Source organism: Jaculus jaculus, chromosome 2 (assembly GCF_020740685.1).
Source record: "Jaculus jaculus isolate mJacJac1 chromosome 2, mJacJac1.mat.Y.cur, whole genome shotgun sequence".
NCBI classification, from domain to species: Eukaryota; Metazoa; Chordata; class Mammalia; order Rodentia; family Dipodidae; genus Jaculus; species Jaculus jaculus.
In genome coordinates this window covers 102,214,303-102,232,736 of record NC_059103.1, presented here as the reverse complement: position 1 = coordinate 102,232,736, position 18,434 = coordinate 102,214,303, and the positions used below count along the sequence as shown (strand labels likewise).

At 37.9% G+C, this 18,434-nt stretch overlaps 1 protein-coding gene across 1 annotated transcript in view; it reads left to right on the top strand.

Moving 5' to 3' along the window:
- The window catches only part of Bank1 (B cell scaffold protein with ankyrin repeats 1), a 359,398-nt gene that overhangs the window by 27,242 nt on the left and 313,722 nt on the right, over positions 1 to 18,434 (top strand). The window contains 2 exon segments of the mRNA XM_045143530.1: positions 7,324 to 7,475; positions 14,397 to 14,535. Of these exon segments, the coding sequence (XP_044999465.1) occupies positions 7,324 to 7,475; positions 14,397 to 14,535 (291 nt within the window).

Here is an 18,434-nt window from a genome sequence, read left to right as displayed (position 1 = left end):
TCATTACTGCACACAAAGTTTGATAGCAATCCTTGGGTTCTGGCACACAAAGAAACGAACAGTACTTGTACTGCAGACTGGTAGAGGGTGGCCCCAGAGGAAGGAGACCATGGTCACCCACATCTTGACTGGCTCAGCGTGCACAGAGGAGAGTGTGAGTCACGCAGAAAAACTGTTTCCAGTCTCTGGTGCTGTTAAAAGATGGTGGAAACTTTAGAAGGCAGGGCCCAGTGGCAAACCATGGAGGATGTGCCCTGAGGGGGATATTAGACTCTCCCCTTCTCTCCTCTTGCCACCTGGCCACCGTGGATGGCCTCCTCTGCCTGGCACTTGCCACTATGCCATATGGTCTCAACCCAAGCTCAAAGGAATATTGCCAAGTGATCATGGATGAAGCCTCTTAAATCATGAGCTGAAAACAGCCTTTCCTCTTTTTTTCTCCTTTTTAATGTTTATTAACAACATTTCTTATATACACCATGTGTTGGTACCCTCTTTTCCCTTGTCCCTGCCCCTATTTGACTGGGGATGCTCCTCAGTGGAGTTGTAGGCATTCCCTGAGGAGTTGTGGTTTATGCCTTGTGTGAGCAGCAGTCAATCATTTGAGAGGGGGAAGGGAATGCCTTTTGGCATGATATCTCAACCTGTGGCTCTTATGAACTTTCTGCTCCCTCTTCTGCAAAATTCCCTGAGCCCTAGTTGCCATTATCTCAAGTATTTTGTCACTGTGATGGGAAGGTGACTAACAGAATAGTCAACAAAGTGTCCTGACATGTTTGATTACAACTAAGCTTTGCAATATTAAGTTGTTCTTCTTATTGATTTTGGTGACTTTCCTATTCAAGAGAATGATTGTCTTTAATCAGAGATAATGTTTTTAATTGAGAATGAGTATCAATTAATTCTGACAGCACTTAATATTCTTGCTAAGAGCATCCTGGTTTAAACCTGCACTTGTCACAGAGTCAGCTTATCTGTTTAACCCACAGAAAATACTGTCGGCTCTTATTATTTTTCTTTCTCCACTTCATTGTCTTATCCAGGCCCAGTAATACTTTGTTTTACTCAGAATAAATTTAGAGTTGTATTTTTCAGGTTCTCAGGAGCAGGTACATGTAGGAGTCTCAGTTGTTACAAATTAGACTTTAACTTATTACTATGAACTTTGTCTGTACAGAATATTCTACTACTTTATTTGTCCCAGGAACTCCTCTTGTCTTTGAATTGTGAGGGTGAGGTTTCCTTATTTTTAGAAATTGATTAGTTTTGGAAAACTAATCTCACATCTGGATTTATGTTTTCCAAATATGTTTGGGCCTCTGTTTTCTCCACTTGGGCATTTCTATTCATCTAGATTCAGATTAACATAAATCTTTAATTAGCTTCTCAAAATCCATTCTTATTTAGAACTAGCATATATGAATTTATTGTTCTAATAAATTATTATTATCTTTGAACAATTTTTTTTGTTATTTCATGTACATGTTGTGAAGGGAAATAGAACTGTGCATTGTCTGCCATCCTCATCCAGTGTTTTTTCCATTTGAAATATATAGGCATTGTCTATAAAAGAAATGCACTTTCATTGTAAAACATATACTATATTATTAGGTATTAATGATATTTTATATACATATATTTAATATAACCTATAAGCTAGAAGCAACCACTCTTTTATCTGGTTAGCTATTCTTTATTCAAGAATGAGTCTATTCAAGAATGAATCCTGAATTTCTGTCAGATTTTGCATATGTAATTTTAATACATAGTTATTAAATCATAAACCAATTAAGTTGGTAACTATGTGCTTAAATTTTTGGTATAAACTCTTTTCTTTTTTTTTTTTTTTAACTGATAGAGGCCTAATCTCTAGAATCTACCAAGAACTCAAAAATCTAAACAGTAAGAAGTCAAACACTCCACTCACAAAATGGGACAAAGAGCTGAACAGGCAGTTCACAGAGGAAGAAACACAAATGGCAAACACACACTTAAGAAAATGTTCATCATCCGTAATCATCAGAGAAATGCAAATTAAAACTATGAGATTCCACCTTACCCCAATATGGATAGCAAACATCAAAAATCAAATGAAAATAAATGCTGGTGTGGATGTGGAGAAGTAGGAACACTCATTCACTGTCGGTGGGAATGCAGGATGGTACAACCACTTTGGAAAGCAATATGGAGACTCCTGAAAAATAGACTATTGAGTTACCAACAGACCCAGTTATTCCCTTACTGGGCATCTACCCTAAAACCTTCAAACCACAGGCCAGATAGATTTGCTCAACCATGTTTGTAGAGGCTCAATTCATAATAGCTAAGAGCTGGAATCAACCCAGATGACCATCATTAGAAGAATGGATAACTAGGATGTGGTATATCTACACAATGGAATTCTATATAGCAGTAAGAAAAAAAATGACACAATGAAATTTGATGAAAAATGGTTGAATCTGGTACAGATCATCCTCAGTTAACTTACCCAATCATAGAAAAAAAAATCGCCACATAGTCTCACTCATCTACAGCACCTAACCTGAATCTACCCAAGATACCTTACATACCCAGCAAGCATCTCATGGACTAGACACTAGGATGGAGGGGGAGGGGTGGGAAACACTAAGTTAGACCCAAATGGCAATGGTACCATAAAATTCTACTTCCTAAAAGGCAGACCAAATGGTTGAACCCTCACAAGGGCCTTATAGGAAACACCTGAACCACAAGACACTGGAGAGGGCAGGATCAATCTAAGCTAAACCTTCTACATCTTCCCTCCCTCCTTCTCCCTCTCCCTCTCTCTCTTTCTCTCCTCCCTAACTCTTGTATATTAGTTATATTTTTCCTTACTTTCTTAGTGGGCACTGACATGTGACTCCCAGTACCAGCATGGGGCTATCATCCACAATAAACTCTTTTCTTATTGTTAAATATTATCTGATGAAATTTTATTAGTGGAATCTTTTATCATAAAGCATATTTTATCACCTAATCACATATATTGCTTTCAATTTTCTGCATTATAAACAGCATTTCTGCTAACAGTCATGAAGATATATCTTCTTGTATCTCCATGAGTGTGTCCCCAGGGTAAATAAAATAGCTCCTTATAACTTAATATTATAGTGAAATTATAAAAAACAAATCTTTGATACTGTTATGGTAGAATGACTTATCCTCTCTGTATTAATTTAAGGCTCATTAAGTTAAAGCAGTTTCTAGTCCTTTCATTACTTCACAAAATGAGTAAGATAGTTTTATGCATCATTGTACTATTGTGATTTATTTTTGTATATGTCTGAGAGAGGAGATAAACAGAGGCATAACCAAGAAACAGAATCAGACTGCATACTTTTTTGGAGAAATAAAGGCTCATTTTCATACAAGACAACAACTTGTGTAAATATGGAAGTTTCAGGTACTTTTGTGACTTAATAATTTTACATTGTTCATTAGATAGCAACAAAACCATGTAAAACAAAATAATACAAGATGTATTATTTTAGATTATTAGATGTGTCTTAAAAGGCAGCACAATCAATCTTCTTTTTTTCTGTTTTGTTTTTTTTTTTTTTCTGATATTCACCTTATGGATAAGGAACTTCTTTGCCTGGATGTAATTGATATGAGGGCCTAGAGAGCACCTCCAAAGGGGTTTTCCCGAACAAAAACTTGAGCAGAAGTATACTTGCAGCATAATTAGGAGCAATTTATTATGAAAATGTGCTTCCAAGGGAGGAAGCCAGGGAGAAAGCTTCGCAGTGCAAGTGACAACAGTGCACAAATGATAAGGTTTTTGTTCATATTGCAAGGGCTTTCTGGCTAATTTTCATAGTACAAGCTTTCCCATTCATGATCTATCTGTTATATGTAGTTCTCCATATAACTTCATAGATGGTATGTCTGATTAGATTAACTCTTCACCCACCAGTGTGTGTCTTAGTATTACAAAGAGCCATACGTTACCTCAGACACTCTGGAGTGCCCCTGGGCTATGCCAGTGAGTGGGTATGTGAGAGGTTCCAGCTTTCCTCAGTGCCTACTTGCTTTATATGCCAGTTTTGTAAGGTTCCCTTTCTGCCCTCTTTTCCTGCCTCACAGTTAGACTAGCATTCTTGCTCTGTGTGACTGTTAGGGTCCTCATGCTCATTTTGTCAATACCTGTTAAAGACCATCAGAAACATACCTACGCTTGAACTATTTGGGTTTGATGTTTTTTTGCAATAAAGAAGAGGCACATTTTGGAGAACCATGAGGTGTTTCAGTAAGCTGTATTAGAAAAGATTATACGATTAGTGTAATGTCATATGGTTTGAAGAAGGCCTCAAGGAAACAGGACTTCATTCTAACTGGCTTTCTAGGAAGTGTCACAAATGCCTGGATAGTGTTCATTTCACTCTTGAAGACAGGAAAGGAGCAACATTGTTAGTGCTGATGGCCCTGAGTTACAAAGCCTCACGGCTGGGATCAAAACTCGCAGGTTTATGACTCTAAGCCTTGAGATCTAGAGGCTTACCATTTTAAGCTTTCAAAATCAGAGGCTTATTGTTTTAGATGCACAACCCACAGGCTTATTGTGCTAGACTTAGAATGCCAACATTCAGCAGCTAGAGGTAGAAATCCTGGACCTCATGTGTTGGGATTCTTGGCTCCTTAATCTATGACAGCCCCAATTCTTCCACCTATGAGGGTTTGAAGTCACCATAAACCCAGTTAGAAGAAGCCTTTATAGGAGCCAATTCTGTCTGTGGGGAATCAGTGTATAGGAGAGAAGACTCAAGACTAACTCCAAAAGAGTATCACACAGCCTGCTTACATGTCTAGGAAAGGGGCAAGGCATGCCTGGGCTCAGTTTATAATTTCCACAATCACAGTAAAGCTTCCAGGCTGTTGCAGTCCGGTTCGCATTGCTGGTAGAAATCACCTAACCAAGAGCAGCTTCTGGGAAAAAGAGTTTTATTTTGGCTTACAGGCTCGAGGGGAAGCTTCACGATGGCAGGGAAAACGATGGCATGAGCAGAGGTGGACATCACCCCCTGGCCAACAGAAGATGGACCACAGCAACAGGAGGGTGTGCCAAACACTGGCGTGGGGAAACTGGCTATAAAGCCCATAAGCCTGCCCCCAACAATACACTTCCTCCAGGAGGCATTAATTCCCAAATATCCATCAGCTGGGAACCTAGCATTCAGAACACCTAAGTTTATGGGGGACCCCTGACTCAAACCACCACACAGGCCCAGCAATCACTGACCTCCCACAGGAAAAAAAAATCACAGGCTTTACATGAGCATAGCCTCTTTTCTGTCCATCACAAACTTTGTGTTGAGTCACTGGAGCTGATACTCTTTGTCCTTCTCACCTAAGTGAGGACTGGTATTACAAAGTCCAGAGTAGCCAAAACCAGAGCCTTGTTGTAGTTAGCTTCTCAATACTGGGACAGAACCCCAGACCAAACACAGCTGATGGGAGGAAAAGGTTTATTTTATCTTACAGCCTCAAGGGGAAGCTTCATCATTGAGGAAGTGAGAAGCTGGCTCTCATATTGGGTAGAAGTATTCTCAGTAATGGACTAGAATTTGGACCTGAAAACCTCAAAATCCACCCCAGTGACACACTGCCTCCAGCAAGCCTTCTTCTCCCAATTTGCCAACATCTGAGGACCAAGTATTCAAAACATATGAGGCTGTGGAGGACATCTCATTCAAACCTCCACAAGACCACTAGAGCAGCTGTTGGTGAGGTCATCCATAGTTATTCAGGGCTTTTCAGGCTGACAGAGAAGTTTTCAAGTTGGTTGAAGTTTAGGACATTTGTGATTAGAACAATTTCTCCTGCTGAAATGGCTCCAATTTTGGAGGTGGGAATGTTCATTTAAGCTGGGCTATAGTTTACTCAAGTTACCTGTGACATGTTCAAATAAGCCATAAGGACAGGCCAATAGGTGGCCAAGAGAGGGGCTCCCAAGTTGACAACTCCCTGCTCAAGTCAGTTGGCATAAAAGAAGGTTCTGTCACTGTGTTCAAGGGAAAAATACTTTCTGGAGACTGGCAGTGATAGGAAAAGTAAACACTAAAGACCTATTTTCAGCATGGACCTTGCCAACAGTATTTAACAATGCAAAACTCTTGAGCAAACATGTAAAAAAACACATTTAATCTGTCTCAGGATAATTTTATGATCTTATATGTTAGTAGAATGTTAGCAACTCTACTTAGAGGAAAGATAACCATTCCAGTGTTCTTAGGGATAAAAGAGTCACAGCATATGGTATTTTTCAGCACCTAAAAAGGGAAATCCCAGGCAAACTGAGAAAAGTGACTTGTCTCATCATGAAGCAGGAAGTAGAACGGCTAATGATGGAGTGGGTAAAGAAGTAGCCATCATTCATACTTGCTACAGGGAGATATGTGGTCATTTTGTATTATGATTTCTGTTCTTGTTCTGGGAAAGTTGTCTTTATGGATGCAGAGTGGCCATGTCTGATGATGCTCTGTGAAGGTGTTAATCATCAGGAGAACAGTGGGGTTGAGGACAAGGCCACCTCCTAGGAAACCAACATCTCCTTCTTTGCTCCCTGGACCAGCTTTTGTCTGTCAGGGACTGCTTTTCCTTTAGAATTTCCTTCTATGGGGACATTTTTGAGCACAGGTCTAAAAGTTAACAGATGTGACCTCATTCTAAGAACCTAAATTTCTTCCATGCTGATTCCATGACCAATAAACACTAGGTTTTGAGACAGTGGGAAATAAAGCAAAGAATATATATTAGGATTGTTCCAAAATGACTCTGTGCCAAGTTTTTCCCAGAATAGTATAGCCCAGGCTGGCCTTGAGCTAACAACACTACTTCTGTTTCAGCCTCCCAAGTGCTGATTTTACAGATATAAGTCACCGAACTCAGCTCATTATTATGGTCTTAAAAATTAGAAACATATATAAAAGTTACTAATCTGATTTAAATTGTTCTAAATTAAAATAAAATTTTCCTTACAACTGCCATGGGAAATAAATTTTCTAATGTCCTGCAGATTTAGTTTAATATTAAGAGAAAAAGTATGAGCCACAGTTGGAACCTTTTTAAATCATTTAACTAGTAGGTGAACATATTATGATGTAACTAATGTAGTTTAGTCATGAATGTTATAATATGTAATGAAATTAAGAAGCATTATTTTAATTATTAATATATGCTAAGTTATTAAAATTCTCCAAAATTTAGTTTCAATATATGATTGAAATCTACTGATAATCCCTTAATCTTTTAAGAGTGGATAAAAGAATATATTACATCCTATGTTCACTAAATTTTCTCTAGGTTCTGAAGAATACCTTGAGGTCAGCATTCCAATGGACCAAAGAGTAAAGCATTCTGGGAAAGGAACAGTGAGAAAGGAAATTGGCAATCTAGAAGCCTCAAGTCCAGCCAGGCCTCTGGTAGTGGTCTTTCCAGCTGAAGTCTCGTGTCAGGTCAGCAGTCATGTTTTGCTATTAAGTAACCCTGTAAAATGTGTAATGGATATTACATTCCACTGTAATGTAGCTGAAATCTAACCATCACTTTGTTCTGCATTTAATGGGTGATGACTCCAGTACCTAGAATAATACCTGGTAAGCATTTGATAAATCACGGTTGACTCAGTAGGTATTGGAGAATATCCACATGCTAAATTTTATCAAACAAAAATTCTTCTAGATACTTTAGAAAAACACACAAATGCTACATATATATTAAGCTACCTAAAAGAGAGCTGAATTGACACTAAGCAGAATATAAAGATTTTATTATCCTAAAGGGAAATCCACCCTTAAATAGAACTTAAAATCATTTATATTATGAATACATTTTTGAAATTGTAAACATACATTAAAGGGCAAGCCTGATTAAATGGAAACATTATAAAAGCAAAAAGAACTAATTCTTCAGAGACTAAGATTACAAGGCGGGGAAGGGTTTTATTGGAAAGGTGGCTGTATAAAAGAATATCCCAACATTTCTTGCTTCTAAATGTTCCTTGGACTGAACTGCTAAAATAAACCACTGGTAGAGCTTGACCTGAGACTCTGGTGATGCAATTTTCTTAGAAACAACAGATTCTGGGCTTCAATATCTGCTGAAAATGCCAACATGAGAAAGCCTTATGAGAGACCCGAGGAAGGGGCTTTCTGGCCTAGGGATAAACAGTTGGTGATGGCTTTGGGTGGGCCCCTTCATACTGTGGTGAGAGAAACTATATTCTGTGGAGTTGGGTGTAACATTAAACTCCTCTACTCCACTCAGCATGCAAGTTTGAATACAAGAACTACTGCTTTAAGCCAATTTACTATTAGCTTTGGAAGAACAAAAACTTCTCCAAAACTACCTCAGAGAACTCCACCATTACCAACAGAAGATGAACTGTATGGATTTGAAGAACCTAACACAGATGTTTGGGCAAAGGAAAGTCATTACACATGCATAAAACTCAGGAGCTTAGGGGAGGGAGACTAAAGTTGACAAAAACAGCTCCTATAAAATGAGAAATAATGGAAGAGGCAGAAAAGTATTATAATAAAATAAATGTGATCTACTCTCATAGATGGAATCAGAGCAGTAAAAAAACAAAGTTCTGGCCAAAAGTATTTCCCCAGGTGTTATACAATGAGTAAAAAAATAGATGCTTTTTAAAAAGTATCTGAGCACTATGAAACCCTCTGTTATTAAAGTCACAGAGAAATCGAAGTTGCAATATCATGCTCCATTGCCCATAGGCAATATTCCTTATGGATCTGTCTACTTAGAATAGCGTTCTTTCAGTAGCTGGATCATGGGCATTTTCATTTTTACTGATGCATATATAATTCTTTCAGGTCCTATAAAGGTAAATTACTTCAGTATCAAATCTGTCTTGGGTGACTCACTTAAAAAAAAAATTATAAAAGTTTGGTCACACAAGCTGTTTTTAAGCACAGCCCCATTCTTTAAAATTCCAAAATGAGCTCATCCAACAATAATTATCCATGGCAAAACTTTGGGCTCCCAAACAATAGATTGTCATACAATCTAAACCCATGTGACTGTGGCCAAGCACTGCAGAAAAAAAAAACATTTGCATCTAATTGAGTGAGACTTGTGCTTGCCTGGGCACTCAGGCTGTGCCAGTTGTCCAAAAACATGGTCTTAGAGCTTCAGTTAATTTCTGAGAGATCTTCCAGCTAATGCCTAGATCAAGACTGAAGATTGCTGCCTCTTCTTTTAAAGAAGGACATTTGAGGTTATCAAGGTATTCTTTTTTTTTTTTTTTTTTTTTTTTGAGGTAGGGTCTCACTCTAGCCCAGGCTGACCTGGAATTCACTATGGAGTCTCAGGGTGGCCTTGAACTCATGGCAATCCTCCTACCTCTGCCTCCTGAGTGCTGGGATTAAAGGCATATGCCACCACGCCCGGCTTATCAAGGTATTCTTAAAATCTTACTGGACAACACTATCTCTATCAGTTCTCCAGAGTTTATTACAGATTTGCATCAGTCACACCCAACAGTGCAGCATCCATTTTGAATTCGGTGTTTCCATCATACTGACTCAATCATGAGGTCAACGGGGGCACAACCTTCATTTCTTTGTGTAAGTGGAGAGTTAATGTAATGCTCTCTGCCTGCTGACCATTGCAAGACAACTGCTGAGTCTATGTACCTGCCTCCCGAAGTAGTTCTCCCTGTCCCCTCATGTTCTATAGAAGCATGATTTGTAAATTGCTAATGGAGACAGTTCCTGAAGCTGCTTGCTGCTGTGACCCTAGGAGCTGGGAATATTGATCTTTTTTTGCCTTGTAATCTTGCCTAACACCATTCCTTTCCAGAGGTACTCAGTTTGCTAGGCCTTGACAATTGTGGGTCATTTAAAAAAAGCAAGAAAACACATTCTGCTTTTCTCTTCAACTTTTTTTCCATGTACTAACACAGTTATGCATCCAGTGTTCTGTTTATATGGGTTATTTCCTGTCTCTGTGAGAAAAAAAAAAAGTACCTAGATGAATCGTAACCTTAAAATCTGCTTTTTTTAAAAAAAATTAATTATTTATTTATTTGAGAGCAACAGACACAGGGAGAAAGACAGACAGAGGGAGAGAGAGAGAATGGGCCTAGGGCTTCCAGCCTCTGCAGATGAACTCCAGACGCGTGCGCCCCCTTGTGCATCTGGCTAACGTGGGACCTGGGGAACCGAGCCTCGAACCGGGGTCCTTAGGCTTCACAGGCAAGCGCTAAACCACTAAGCCATCTCTCCAGCCCAAAATCTGCTTTTCCCTATACCCTTTTCTTTAACAGTCTGTAGAATTTGCACACTTGGTTCTATTTTAGTATTTACATATTTATTAGACAAGACACGTGTCTTACTAACATAATCTTGATTTAGTGTTGTAAGAAAACAAATCATGAGGTAGATTTGCCCCCCTCCCCCATTGTTTAGGTAACTCCCTGACAAAAATTGCAAAGGAGAGGCATTTGCCCACTGGAAAACCACCTAAACCAGAACTGCCCTGCACTGTTATTGGGTAGCTTCTCTTCTCTTTGTTGTCATGACTTCAAAGTCGTGATTCCATAAATGTCTCGGGAAAATTTGATCAGTTCAGTGGCTTCCCACTGGGAACAATTGTGGCTCAGTCTGCAAGATATTTGTGATTTTGACAGTTTGGGGATTGTTACAGACGTCTAGCTGGCAGAAAGCCCTGAAGCTGGTAAACCTCACCTAATGCACAAGGATACCCTACAGTCCATAGTGTCTCTCATCCACACATAGCAATCCCACATGGCCACAGGGAAACCCTGTCTCAGAGTGTGAGAAGCTTCACCCGCTGATGGATACCTAACAAGTGAATGACCTTGAAACCCACCTAACAGTGGTATCAAGAATTAAGGCTTCAGGGCTGGAGAGATGGCTTAGCGGTTAAGCACTTGCCTGTGAAGCCTAAGAACCCTGGTTTCAGGCTCAATTTCCCAGGACCCACATTAGCCAGATGCACAAGGGGGTGCACACGTCTGTAGTTCGTCTGCAGTGGCTGGAAGCCCTGGCGTGCCCATTCTCTCTCTATCTGTCTCTCTCTCCCTCTCTCTCTGTCACTCTCAAAGAAATAAATAAAAATGAACAAAAAAATTTAAAAAAAAAGAATTAAGGCCTCCCTGCAGAGGCTTCTCTGTAGTGTCCGCAGTCCTGTGCTCGCTTTGCAAGAACTGCCTGATAGTTCAGCGTCAATTTCAGCCCATTCCTATTGCCAATTCTACATGAAGCTGGAAAAGCATGGGAGTCTTTCTCAGAAGTACCATAGTTTATTCTGTGAACCTTCACTTCTGTTTTTTTGTTTTGTTTTGTTTTTTTAACAAGTCCCTATCACAGATTTGGTGACAATTTCTCTTTTTCTTCGACAGTAGCTCCATCCACATGAACAAATGAACATGAGTTTCTTTTCTTTATCTTGTTTCATCTCTATGGCAGACTTTGGAATGGCATTGTCCCCCTTCGTTTTGCAAAGTCTTGCTCTGTTATAATGGTCCAGAAACTACAGAACTACAACTATATAGGAACCTGTACAGTCCTGGTCTACCAAGTCTCATGCTAGTGCCCATTATAGTCATTAATAGTCAGGATATACAAAACAGGCAATAGATCACTGCACCAAAGCCTTAGTAAACGAAAATGCTTCATCGGGATCAGAATATTCTATCTGTGCCTGCATTTAAGTTTAATGGCAACTATTTTTCCAGAAGCAGAAACATCACTACCCTCATGTTAGAGACCTAATTTCAATCCTTTAGATACCAAAGTTTGGAACCCTTAGAGTTTAGAAGAGGTACCTGTCATAACTCATTTTTCTCTGAATTTTCAGACTTAAATAAGAGACACATCAAACACACCAAAAAGTTGGAGACTGAGAGGACAGCTTTGTAATGGATAAAATAAACTTGTGACCATTTGAATATCCTAAAACTTTCTCCTTCATTCACTTTACACATATAATTAAGGGCAGATTTTCCTTCATGAAATAGACTTACTGAAGGGATGAAATGAAGCTGAGGGCTATGGACACTGATCATGTTCAACATAAGACTGGCATATCCCACCTTAATTTTTTAAAAATACATAAGGATAACTGTGATGTCCACAATTTTCAGGAGACTCTACAATAATATATGAAAACACAACTGCCATTAGGATTTGTAAAATCTGGCTGGGAAGCAAGACAGACAAAAATCACTAACAAAGAATAGGAAGCTTAATTTACCTATGGTCAAAAGAGGTTATGGATAGGAAATGTGTTCGTGTTCCATTGAAAAGTCCAAACTTACTGCAGGTTGAAGTTATTGGAAGGATTCTGTGGAAACCTGAGTTGGCTGTTGATGGAAAGCATAACACTGAAGAAGTAGAAGAAGGAAGGAAAAAAGGCAAGGCACACGATGTAAAAACAGGATCAACTACATAATTAGCAATGAAAAGGAGCATGCAAGGCTTTTTGTTCAAGCATTTGAACAATTGCTTAGCACTTCAAAGCAGAGACAACAGAACTTTAATCTCAAGTCAGGGCCTTCAGGGTTTGGGGACCAGAATTATTGCCCACACAATAGACCCTTGAAACCATCCCTGGGTATTAATGAATATTTAAGTGCCTCACTTGGGGTGGTCAGTATGCTTGTCTTCTGTTAGGAACTTTTCTGTGGAAATGGTTGAAAGGCGGAGTCTTGCCCTCTGATATGGAGGAACTAAGGCATAAGGAGGAGTTTGTGTGGTTGCTCATGAATGAGGTTGAGGTGGCCTGCTAAATAACGATTTGGAGAGTACATCTGTGCTTACAAACTATAGAAAGTCCTAAATCCAACTTGAACAAGGACTGACTTAAGCACACAAAAGAACCCTGAAGAATTTTAAGTAGAAATTATTAAAGAATAGGGCCAAAGTGAAGGAAAGAGTCATAGTTTTGTCTTGAAGGGACTGGTAAGAGGGAAAAGGAACAAAATGACTCCTCTGGATGTGAACCCTTTATCAAGAGGAGAGTGAGGACATGAGGAAGAGAGGGACTGTGCTCCTTATGTGCCAACATATTGCATGGATGTGGTAACAGCAATAGAAGCAATATTGGCAGTTCCTTTGAGAGAGGATCTTTTGTTCATTTGAAATAAATTTAATTTGAGCATCCATGGTCAAATATTTTGGAGTATAACTGATGAAAAATCTCCTGAGTTGTACCTGATGTCAGCTGAAATGATTTGGTATTATCATCATGGCAGTCCTAAAAACACTTTGGTGCAACAAATTAAGATATAAGCTTTATTGGTACTGATGAAAAATAATTTTTAATTAGTGACTTTTTGGTAAATTGATTTCCTGTTTATTTAGTGTGAGAGTGAAATTTAGTATGACAAAATCCTTTGTGAGGTGGTATCTGGGATAGTCATACAAAGAATATTTACTCATTTCAAAGGTTGGATATCATAATGGAATTAATTACACAGATTGCAAAATTAGATATTTTTGAACAACCTTATATTGTAATACTAAATATTAGTTGCCCTGAAATAAAAGATAACCTCAGAAGGCATCTCCATTTCAGTTTTAGGGCAATGGTTGATTTCAGTTAGGACTCAATGAAAACAAATCTTTATATAAAAAAGTGCTTACCATTATTATAATAAAGTATTCCCTCAATGTTTATTATTTCTTTTTCTCTGTATTAGTTCCAGTATTCTCATCTCTAGGTGTTTTTCTTTTTGATTGATCTTTCAATGCCTATTCTTTAGTAATACTTTTATGCACAAAAAATTAGCTTTTCTAATATAATTAAATATTCTAACATTTTGATGTATAAACTTTAGTCAACTAAAAACACTTAGACACTTAAAGTGAAGACTAACCCAAGAACATCTAGCAAATATAAAGCTAAATAACAGTACACATGTTTAAATAATATTTAAATTGTAAGAAGTCTTAAGATTAAAGTCATTAGGTCTTCTCACATATATAAACGAATGAAGTTCTTGAAAGGGTAAGGAAAAGAGCTTGGGAAAAGGCATTGCCAACAGTTTAATGACAATCAGGGATGTGAAATGATTCTTGGGCCTTGGGATGGCAAGAGGCAAGAGGGAATGAAAACAGCCATAGTCTAATAATTTTTAAGCTGTAAAACATGACTTTGAGGAAGAAAGAAAATTGGATAGCAAATTAATGAACTTCAAACATAGTGAGACACACATTTATATACTTCTTTTCTGAATATGCTTTCAATGTAAGCAGGACAGACTTATATACTATTGATTCATTTATTATTTATTATTCACATATTATTTTTGTTATTAAACATATTTGATTAATAATATATGTAATGGGTTCTCAAATGTTTGACAGAATTGTATTCTTACCCTATAGAATCCTGGTGAGATATTCATTCTTTTGAAAGATGAAGTAAGTGGTGAGACTCTGGAGGTTGAATTTATATCAGATAATAGCCACATTAGAACACAGCCAGCCTATTGGAGTAAGAACGTCTGGAGTATGAAAGCATTAGGTAAGAATTCTTATGCTCTAATAACTATGACACATCATCCTGATTTCCTCTCTTTAGATTTATGATAAACAGTTTTGCTTCCCCACAGAAACTGATTTGTTCTGCAGATGTTTCCTGTGTTAATTTTCACACATCCAGCATTGTTATTATTACTCTGGATTTGCAAAAGTAAAAATGTAAATTATCAGAATTTAGTTTGTATACCATCTAGGGAAATAGCCTGTAACATCTCCATCTTTTACTGCCAGCAGAGAGATGTTTAATATATGACTGCTATTAAGTATGAACCTAAAGTTATTTCCTTTATTGTAACACTTGGATTAGCAAATATTTGGAGTTTTATTAAGGAGCTTTCTGTTTTCCTCGCCTTTTCTTCCCCCATCCTTGAATATGTCTTTAGTTGTTCTGAAAAGTATAATTTTTTTCAGTATCATAGTACCCTTTCCGCATATAATCTCTCCTCATCTTTTTACCACATTTGTGAAACTGATCATTTGATTATCCAGCTTTTTTGGCATCAGGGTACATTTTTTTTAGTTTTTTATTTTATTTTTTTTAAATTTTTTATTTATTTATTTGAGAGCGAGAGACACAGAGAGAAAGACAGATAGAGGGGGAGAGAGAGAATGGGCGTGCCAGGGCTTCCAGCCTCTGCAAACAAACTCCAGATGCGTGCGCCCCCTTGTGCATCTGGCTAACATGGGACCTGCGGAACCGAGCCCCGAACCGGGGTCCTTAGGCTTCACAGGCAAGCGCTTAACCGCTAAGCCATCTCTCCAGCCCATCAGGGTACATTTTATTTGATGCTATGTTTCAAATGAACTAAACAGAACTGCTTGTAATGATTATACCAAAATTAAAATTCTGTGCATCAATTTTGAAATATAAATCTATCAATATTTGTCACATTTTAAGAGAGATTTTTATAATTATAAAATAAAGGCTACTTGGTTTTATATTATGATATTATAGTTAGAAAATAAAATTACCATGTAAAACTTTATAAAACTAAATTTCATAAACATTATGATATAAAAAAACTCTAATAAATTTTGAATCAAAAGTGTTTAAAACTGAAACAAGAATCATAAGCATATCCTGAGCTCCTTCACTTCCTTTAGAATGTAGCCATTGTTTAATTGATCTGTCGGAAGAAAGAAGTCTGCTCTAAAACCTTACAGGTAGTCAGGCATTGCTTCTAGTCAAGGACAAGCATATGCAGGTATGAGACAACCAGGAACTCTATATTCTTCTTTTTCACTTTCTTCAGAGCCTATTACCTAAGGGCATATCCATAAGTAATTATTAGTTCCACAGTTTAAACTAAATCTAGTTAAAGTACTAATTAAATATCAATATTGTAAATCAAGAGTTAAATAATAATTCCCAATTAGTGATTATAATGCCAAATAAAATCATTCCTATTATTTAAGATTTATTTTAGCATACTAATATCTAGGAGAAGTACAGAGAATTAAAGTTCTGAAGGTATTGGAATGAAATATATGGTGAATGCTTCAAGTCATTGAAGTGGGCTGTTTTTGATAAGAAAACCAAAAGGAAAGAAAAGGACAAAAAATGGACAAATATGATATCAAATTTAAAACTTCTATTTGATCTTTTCATAGTGTCACAAATATCTTGAAATTCCCATTCATACTTTCCTATTAGTTTGTCTTTCCCTTTGTTGGACTGTATTAGATCTGCCACCTGGTCTTCTAGCTTAGATACTCTGTCCTCTCCTTCATCCATTCTACTGGTGAGATTTTCTACAGAGTTTTTTTTTTATTTCATTAAGTATGTTCTTCATTGCTAGTAATTCTTACTGTTTTTTCTTTTCTCTTTCTGTATTTATGTCTTGTATTGACCTCTTTATTTCATTAAATTAGTGTCCCATGTCTTCTTTGATTCTTTTGATTTCCTCTTTCATTCCTTTGATTGTGTCTTTGACTTGTTTGAACATATTTATAATCATTCTTTTGAAATCTTTCTCTGGCATTTCCTCTAACTTGTTCTCACTGGAGGTCATTTCTGATGTATTAATACTTTTTGGTGGATTTATATTGTCTTGATTTTTGGTGTTTCTTGTGTTATAATGTATATATTTTTGCATCTTGGATTACTTTAATGCTTGGGTTTTCTAGTTAGCTGCAGTATTATTAGATGCATCAATCAAACTGATGTTATATAACTTCAGGGTAGGGGTTTAAGGCGCTAGGTGTGGCTCTCAAGACTCTCAGAGTATCTACAAAACTGACCCTAGGTGTTGGATTTGCCTGCTATGAGAGTATTCAAGTAGGCTGAGTGGAACAAAATACAGGTAGATTCTAAAATTTAACTAAACAATGTACATTTTCAATGAAAAACAGCACAGAGTATTTATGCAAGAGTAGGTATTATGACAACCAGATCTTGTAACAAAGTCACTATCTCTTATGGTGTGTGGTGCCCCACACACTTAATGCCAATTAGGAGGTTAAGATATCTGGTCTGTAGAGGGTTCCAAGTCAGCTTGTGACCAAGTGAGAGCCTTCCCTAATGTACAACAGAAGAGGAAACAAAGCCACTGTAAATCAAGAAGCAACAAATAACAAGTCCAAAATATATCTTATTTAAGAATGGCAAATCTGACCATCCATCAGATTTAACATATAATTTATACTGATATAGAAGGTGCAATTAGCACTTCTGGTTCAGGCCTATATACCTGGCTTATTTGGTGGGTACTGACCTGGTGTAATCCCAGTTACCTTTTGGGATGATTTTGGTTTCAGTTATGCTGAGATCCTGCTTGGGTCCATATTTGGTTCACTGTGGGTTCAAGTAGGCTGACTAGGTCATTGGATCGCTGCTCTGGTCACCCGTGCTGGGTGCTGTGATCTTCTGTTGGTCTCTGGTGCTTACTGGCACTTGCACTGGTGGTTGGGGAGGCTGTCAATGGTGGCTCTAGCTCTCTCACTGGTCTATGTGATCCTCTACCTTGTGATCTACTCCTTCATTGTCCACTGCCGTTCTCCCTTCAAATTCTTGAGTTTGCAAAGAGTTCCAGCGTAAGTGGCAAATCCCCTCAACTGGCTTTTCCTGTGGCTCAAGCCAAGCCTGGAAGCTGTGGTCCCATGGAGCTGCTTCTGCCTGCCTATGTGGGCTCCGGATGCTCTGGATCTCTCCTACTTCTCTGCTGCTATTGGTAATTTCTTATACACCTCACTTTTTAGTAGAAGAGCATATTTTGCTGGGGTGTTTTTTGTTGTTGTTGTTTCTTTTTTTGGCTTTTTCTCCCCTAGGCTGCTTTGGCGTGGTTCCTACGCCACCATCTCAATCAGAAGTTGCCTCAAACTAAAAACTTCTGAACAGCAAAAGTAAGAATGAACAGCATGGACTGATATCCCATAGAAGTGGAGAAAATACTTGAAAACTATTTGATAAGAAATTTTATTCTTGTAAAATGAATAAGGAACTAAAGCAGCATAAGAAAACAATTGAAATGTTCCTGTGAAGATTAACAACGTCTGGGCTGGAGAGATGGCTTAGTGGTTAAGCACTTGCCTGTGAAGCCTAAGGACCCCAGTTCAAGGCTCGATTCTCCAGGACCCACATTAGCCAGCTGCACAAGAGGGCACACACATCTGGAGTTCATTTGCAGTGGCCTGAAGCCCTGGTGCGCCCATTGTCTCTCTATCTATCTGCCTCTTTCTGTCTCTGTCACTCTCAAATAAATAAAAATGAACAAATATTTTTTCAGTAGAGTAACAACAACATCATGAATAGACATGATGTTGTCCATATACTAAGAAAACACACTTGTAAATAAGTTAACTACTTTTTATGTCTGAATAATAGTCAGAGAGATACATGTATGAATACCACACTTTCTCTATGCATTTGTGTATTCATAGACA